The 7,311-nt window shown below is 38.2% G+C and overlaps 1 protein-coding gene across 1 annotated transcript; it reads right to left on the bottom strand.

Moving 5' to 3' along the window:
• Positions 1-3,729: 3,729 nt before the first annotated feature.
• Positions 3,730-5,393, bottom strand: LOC107669903 (potassium voltage-gated channel subfamily E member 4-like). The gene is made up of 2 exons (XM_016462334.1): positions 5,250-5,393; positions 3,730-4,824 (listed from the first exon to the last, which is right to left on the bottom strand). Exon 2 carries the CDS (start codon positions 4,796-4,798, stop codon positions 4,286-4,288), a length of 513 nt encoding a protein of 170 aa, XP_016317820.1. The 5' UTR covers positions 4,799-4,824; positions 5,250-5,393; the 3' UTR covers positions 3,730-4,285.
• Positions 5,394-7,311: the final 1,918 nt, after the last annotated feature.

The raw sequence follows: 7,311 nt of genomic DNA, 5'->3' as shown, positions 1-7,311 counted from the left end.
TCATCTGAGCTACTATATCAACATTAGATGAATATTGACTAAGCATTTACTAATTTGCGTCTGTTTTATCTGTCCTTAGGAGTTTTAGGAGAAACATCTGAAGTTGACCATCTAGAACCCCATTAAGTCTCACAACTATGAAAAATCCACGAAAGAGCCTCTGAGCATTATTTTTTTTCTCTGGGTCTTCATATTAACAACCGTTTTGGGTGATAGGTTTCTTGAATTGCTCTTTGCGTCTTAAAATTTCTTCATATCAGTTTTTGGGTTTTTAAGCAACAGGGCACAGATGGTTTTCTGAAGAACTATAAGAAAAAGTAGCCTACTTTATGGAACTTCAATGGCATACGTCCCTTTGTAGTTTTAATTGGAACTGTGAGAATTAGTCTTTAACAGCAGAAGGCTTGAGTCTGTTCTTCAATTCTTTCAACATTCTGGGCCAGTTTGATCTTCGTCATTGTACCATTTCATGCAATATTACATTAATATAGGCTACAAGATTTTATTTATATATTTTTTACTTTATGTGCTTTTTCAGGAGCACCTATCCACCTACTCACACGTCAACATGGCCCTCACACAGATGTCCTTACGCCATCCGGATATCTGACTGCCACGTGTAAATTAAGCATTCCCTCTGGAACCTGTTGCCATAGAAACTCTCATTAAGAGCCTAGAGACATGAAACATTTGTGTGTGTTCAGACTACTCTGAGAATGGTTCGGGTTAGTATGTGTGCACCTTATCAATATGTTCAATATTATTGGTGCTCTTGATCTTCCTAATTACATCTGACTATTCAGATTGTTACCCAATATTTAAATATGAATCAGTCAAGTTGGGTTGCCATTTAAAACATGGCAAGCCTCATACATGTTCCATTAAATGGAAAGTCATAAAGGTCAGATGAGAAAGAGAGAAATGGAAAGAGAATGGATTTCATTTGTTTTTCTGTGTTAGGGATTTACATGGTAAATGTTAGTCTCAAATGTCAGAGTGACTAAGTCAGTGAGCAAAGAGAGAGAAATTACTTTTATTTTACCATTTATTTTGAGCACAAGTGCACTGCCAAAATGTGTCCAAGTCAGTATGTGAAATAACCCAGCAATTGAACCCAAAAGGTATTTTTTCCATTAGTTCCTTGTGCTCTTTCATGGAACACAAAAACGTTTTTTTGACTAAATAGTAAATGGGTACATTTTCTGTTAAAGGGATAGTTCACCCAAAAATGAAAATGATCCCATGATTTACTCACCCTCAAGCCATCCTAGGGTGGTTAATAAAGGGGGTTAATAAAGGCCCCCTGAAGTGAATCCATGCGTTTTCATAAGAAAAACAAACATATTTAAAACGTTAAAACTCCCGCTAAAGATTCAGCGGGATGCGCCGATGCGAGTCCATGCTTGGTCTTTTTTTTGCTGGAAACTCAAGAAAAAACGTTTATATTTCTGTCGATATTTGTTTCTTGATATACTGTAGTCCTCCGAACTTGGAGAAAGGCAGCTGTCTCTTTCTCTGTTCATAATATTCCTCTTATATCAACAGCAGCCATGCAGCGTGTGTTAATTGTCATTTGTACGGAACGAGTAATGACCCAAACTTAGGAATTTGCGAATGTGAAAATCAAACGTCTGAGCTTGGTTTTCATTTCGGTTCGCATTAAAGGGATCTGAGATCATTTGTAGAAACTAGTGTTCACACGTGGGCTAAAAATACACGTTCAAGTACCTGAAACGAACCAAGCTAGCACAATAACATACATGACACGATTCGCGCACTTTCAAGTCCTCTGAAATCACACGATAACTTTGTGCTAGGAACACTTAAAATACTTTGCCTTTCACCTATTAATCCGGTTAATTTGTCAGATATCTTTTGCATCGTAGCTGACTGAGTGAGACTGAAGTTTTTTAATAGCTATATGTGAATGTGAATTTTCAGTAGGCTAAATAAATTTAAGTTTGTTCCACAATGCTATTATATGAGTTCAGAAGACATGGAATACAGTGCTACCCAGGTGAAAAAGTTTAGCATATTTCTTAGAAGTATAACTAAGCATATATTTAATACAAAAGTACTTCTAGTATACTTTTTAGAAATATATTAAAATGCAATTCAATATATTTTTATTGCACTTCAAATAAGCATGTTGGGAATACAAATGTATTATAAACATACTACTTGAATTTCAAGTATATTTTGAATACATTTAATACTACGTCTTTTTCACCTGGGTAATGAACTACTTTTACAGCCTTTTTGACAGCTGAAGTTCCCTTTACTTTCATTGTATGCTGAGCCAGACCATACTGTTAGCAAAAATGTTGGATGATAAATGCATCATAAAAGAGCTGTTCCCAGGTCAGTTACCGCTGTCCTGTTAACAACAGTTACTGCAGTAGCACAGAAGTAGCTAATAAAACTGATCCTGAACGCTCCATTCATGCCATACATGTTACAGAACCATAGAGAGGGAGGAAGTGCCTTTCATTTCCTCTGCAGGGAGTATGAGTCACACTAACCTCTCTTCTGACTCCCTCATTTAGTCTTTCACACAGTCGCAATCATTTAATCAAAATGAATCTGTCTGGGAGCATATAAGTTGGGCCATAAACAGAGACAGCTAGATGTGATTGCACGTATAAGCTTTGAATTTGTATATTGTTTGCAGATAAAATCTGATTCTCATGACATGGTTTATAATTCATGATCTTTGATAGGGCAAAAATGATTCAGTAAATTATTCACATGCAGTTTTTTGTTCGGAAATTTTATTCATTATGTATCATTGTGTTTTATGTAACTCTAAAATCAAGATGAAATGTTTTTCAGCTCACCAAAGCAACAGTTGGGTTTCACTTTTTGCTCTTTTTACTTTAAAAAGCAGGAAGAACAGGTCATCTCTCATTTGAGGTGACATCGGTGTCAAAAGCTGAATAGTTTACTTCAAAAACTTTCCTAATACTGCGTCCAACTCACATTAGATAAACTGAGGACATTTTTATTGGAAAAGAGCCACTCAGACGGAACATGCGAGAACTTTCCACTGCACTCCCGGGGGCGGAAGACGGGTCACTGACACTTGTGCATGAGATGTCATTTCATTAGGACAACAAAGACTGCGAGGATGATGATTATGAAGGATTATGAAGGATTCTGGTTATAATTATAATCATCCAGATCTGTGTAGAAGCACAAAATCATGAAATATTGAAAACCCCCTTTGTCCCTGAATGAACATCTAGCCTATTCTCAAGGGGAATAATAGAATGAAAAATGTTTCAGGAGTGGACGCTTGAAAGATCTTCATCTCTACAATGACGCCAGGAGGCCTCACACAATCTTTTCTCATCTGCAAAGGGGTTCAGAATGTCTAATTGAATCTATAAGAACTGAGTTTCAATCCCTCGGGCCAAGTGGAGAATATATCTAAAATAATTTTATTGGAAACCTTTAATTACATTTCTGAATGCTTATGTCTTAAAGTGTTACCATTTTAGGTTCCTAGGCTAAGTCTATAAAGCTTCAAAAACCCTAATCTATGAGAAGCATTCCCTGGAGAAGCCCCGGTGGTCTTTGACTCCCCCAAGTGACAATAAACGGTAAGTGCAAACATAAACAGCCACAAAACCTTCACATTCTGAAGGAACATTTTATTTAGTTTACACATGAAATAAGGTCAACTTTAAACAGACATATCCATGCCTGTAGAACAAAATATACAGATAATTTTACATACTCATTTTACATTTTGTAAACCATTTTACACGTCTGTGTGAATGGCGATATAGGCCTTTATTGAGTAAAATGTTTTTTTTTTTTAAAGTGTATTTTTTTTCAAGTGACTTCCAGGTTTATCGCAATGTTTACACCGCGTTTAAGGCCGGAAACATACTTCACACAAGTATGCGAGGAAATACACTTCTAGCAACACAAGTTGAATTTCGTGCATTGTATTCCAAGACTTCAAATCCGATTTATATCGCAAGTTATGTGCTTGTGTAAAAATCTGTTACTGGCGTAAGAGCTCATACTTTCCATAAAGGCACTTTAGAGAACTTTCATAACGTTAACCACAGTTCCCGCCAAGTTACTACAGTTATTTACACCAGTAAAACCTCAATAAATTAACACAGTACAAGAAACGTTCTTTAATTGTTTTTTTTTTTTTATTACAACGGTGGCTTGTACCAATTTAAAGCAGTTTTATTTGTAGTACCTTTAACTAATTACTGCGTTTCGGCGGGAACTATGGTTGCCATGGTAACGGTTTGCAGCGGGAACCTCAGAGCGCTCTGAGGTTTTCCCCGGATGGTCCGTCACTGTTGTGCTCCTGTGGATCCTCGTGTCCGCCGCTGTCCGACTCCTCTTCGATGGCGAAGCGCACATCCACGACGGAGCTGAGGGAGCTCACGCTGCTCTGCTCCACCGAGCACAGCGCGCACGCCAGAGGCGCGAGGACCCTCCCGCCTTCCAGCGCACGGCCGGTGGTCAGCATGAACGGCACCGGCGTGGAGCGCAGGGCGGGAAACGCGGGGAGACTGAAGCTGTGCTTCTTCTGGCTCGCGCCCCACTCGCGCTGCTCCTCCTCGTGCAGAAGCCGCGTGAACGCGTTCGTGCGCCTCTTCTCGCGCCGTTTGGTTTGCAGGTAACCGAGCATGATGCCAATGAGGAAGACTCCGTAGAAAGACACGACGATGACGATGTACAAATACGCGTTACTGTCGCTTCCACCGGGCAAGGCGATTCGGTTGGTCTGCTGCGACGAAAGCGCGGAGGCGTTGCGCGCCAACTCCATTACGACAGTAATAGAAACAGAGTTGTCTGTAAAATAACAGGAAGTTAGCTAAAGACGTAGTCCTTTAAATGATATAGTAGTATTAGTGGCAATGATGATAATAATGAGATTTAAGAATAAATAAAAGTCGGTAAAAATATAGATAGGCATAATCATAAAAATATAGAAAATAATAGGCATAATAATAATGAGAGGAATAAATAAAAATATGTAAAAAATAAATTCAAAAGTAAAGTACGTTAACAATTTAAACACATCAAAGAAAAAAAAATCACTATAATAACTTTATTAACATTAATAGCCTACTTCACTCCAATATTTAGACATTATTTAAAAAGACTTATTTGTGTTTGCAAGTACACATTTTAATCTTTAAATATTTGTTTACAATAGTTGTTTTATGGCCGTTCATGACTTTATAGTACTTTCCATTAAAGTTGCTGTTACTCACCGGGATGTTTCACCCTGGAGCGCGTCGGCCCGTTTCTCGCTTTTCTTCGAGTCTCTCTGGCTTGTAACGGGGTTGTCAGCTGAGTCCGGTTTAAATAGCGGACCCCATGCGTGGCCACGCGCCATGAGGATCTGTGACAGGCTGAGGGAGTCGAGATCCTCACGTCCTTCCTCACAGGATTTGAGTCCCGGACAGAGACGCTTGAGCTCACAGCCACATTCTTTTGACGTTTAATGAGTCCAAGTGCGCAGTGCTGCCAGGGGCGGTTCTAGACCAAAGTAACTGGGGGGGCCAGACAGGGGCCACTTGTGCTTTTAGGGGGCACAATTTTAAAATTAATCTTAACCTACTTTAAGTATTATTCATTCAGTCATTTTTCATAATGTCATGTACCACTGCAATCTCTAGAAGTAATCTATAACAATTTAAACTAAAACGAATGTTTAATTTATTTGAAAGATCATTTTGTATTGTAGTGTCGGGCATCATGCACTCATTATTTTTGAGGGGGCACAAGTGAGGGGGATTGTCATGTGACACAGAGCAGCCACAATACCACTGTATAATTCAATTCAATTCAAGTTTATTTGTATAGCGCTTTTCACGATACAAATCGTTGCAAAGCAGCTTTACAGAAAATGAAGTTTCTACAGTATATTTAGTAGTAGCTCGTCAGTGTTGACTATGTCAAATTGATGTACATATGGCAGAAATGTACGGTAAAATTCAGTTAATGACATAATCAAACAGACGATGAATGAACACTATTAACAGCAATAATTATATGTTGCAATTAAACTTGTAGCAACTGTATAACTGATATAGGCTTATGTCCCTACTGAAAAAAAACCAATAAAACCATCACCGAAAATTGTAATGGTTTCCACTACAAATAACCATTGCAAACATTACAAACCATCAACTTTTAACCATTAAAACCATTAAAAAATGGTTTTCTTTAGTGTGTTTTGGGACATATTCCATTAGGATTTATTGGTTTTAACAAGCCACCTATAGAAGGCAACCAATTACCAGTAGAGACCAACAGGGTCCATTACAGTTTCCAGTAAAACCAATACAAGTCCCATTATAACCAGTAAAACCATTGCAAATTTTGTAATGGTGTCTATTGTTTTTTTCAGCAGGTTTTATAAATTTTTTTATTCAAAATATTCCCAAAATATATCATGAAATATCTCGATTCTTTCGATTCTATAATTTATAGATTATGTTAGTTGATCTATAATGGGCGATGGGCAAAGTAGCCTAATAGTGTAAGCCTAATCTATTAACTTTGCATAAAAATCCGTCTTTTTACTTAAAGGGGTCATAGGATGCCCATTTTCCACAAGTTGATATGATTCTTCGGGGTCTTAATGAAAGGTCTGTAACATAGTTTGGTTAAAATTTCTCAATGGTAGTGTAAAAAACTAATTTTTTACCCTGTCAAAAACAGCTCTTTTCAGATCAAGCCGTTTTTGTAGCATTTTCATTTAAATGTTAATGAGCTCTGCTGACCCCGCCCCTCTCTTCCGAGCTGCTCTCAGAGAGACTGTTTACTTTAGCCGCAATCATCGTGAAACTCGCTAATTAGCCCATTATTAGGAAAGGCGATTTGCAAAGATTCATTACAAAACATTATACTCACTTCTTCTGTAGATGAGGCACATTTTCACTTCAGTCCAGCGAGTTCAAGCACTCTCAAAAACTCCCATAATAATCTCTAAAGCTGTTTTCACTGTGAAATTAATATCTTACTTGCATTCGTGCATCTTTACTTTGTTGTTTCTGATGAGAGAATTAGCCAGAGAATTCAGCCAGCCAGCGTGCGCGGTGACGAAACAGCATGTTTCAGCGGTGACTCATCTGAGCGCCTCTGATTGGTCCTTGCATTCTTAAGCTCAACAGAATTGTATGGGATTGGTTATAATGCGCAGTAGGCATGGGACGATTACCGGTTTCAAGGTATACCGCGATTTGAAAATGGCACGGTTTCAAAACCACTAATATTTTCCGTTATACCGTTCCTGCGGTATGCGCTGTTTTTCATGTCTCCTCAAAG

This window comes from Sinocyclocheilus anshuiensis, unplaced genomic scaffold (assembly GCF_001515605.1).
Source record: "Sinocyclocheilus anshuiensis isolate Anshui unplaced genomic scaffold, SAMN03320099.WGS_v1.1 scaffold272, whole genome shotgun sequence".
Lineage (NCBI taxonomy): Eukaryota > Metazoa > Chordata > Actinopteri > Cypriniformes > Cyprinidae > Sinocyclocheilus > Sinocyclocheilus anshuiensis.
The sequence above is the reverse complement of the archived record's forward strand: the minus strand, read 5'-3'. Positions and strand labels throughout refer to the sequence as shown.

Excerpts from the sequence above, each read along its gene's own strand:
- LOC107669903 (XM_016462334.1), bottom strand. The coding sequence starts at position 4,798 with ATGGAGTTGGCGCGCAACGCCTCCGCGCTTTCGTCGCAGCAGACCAAC.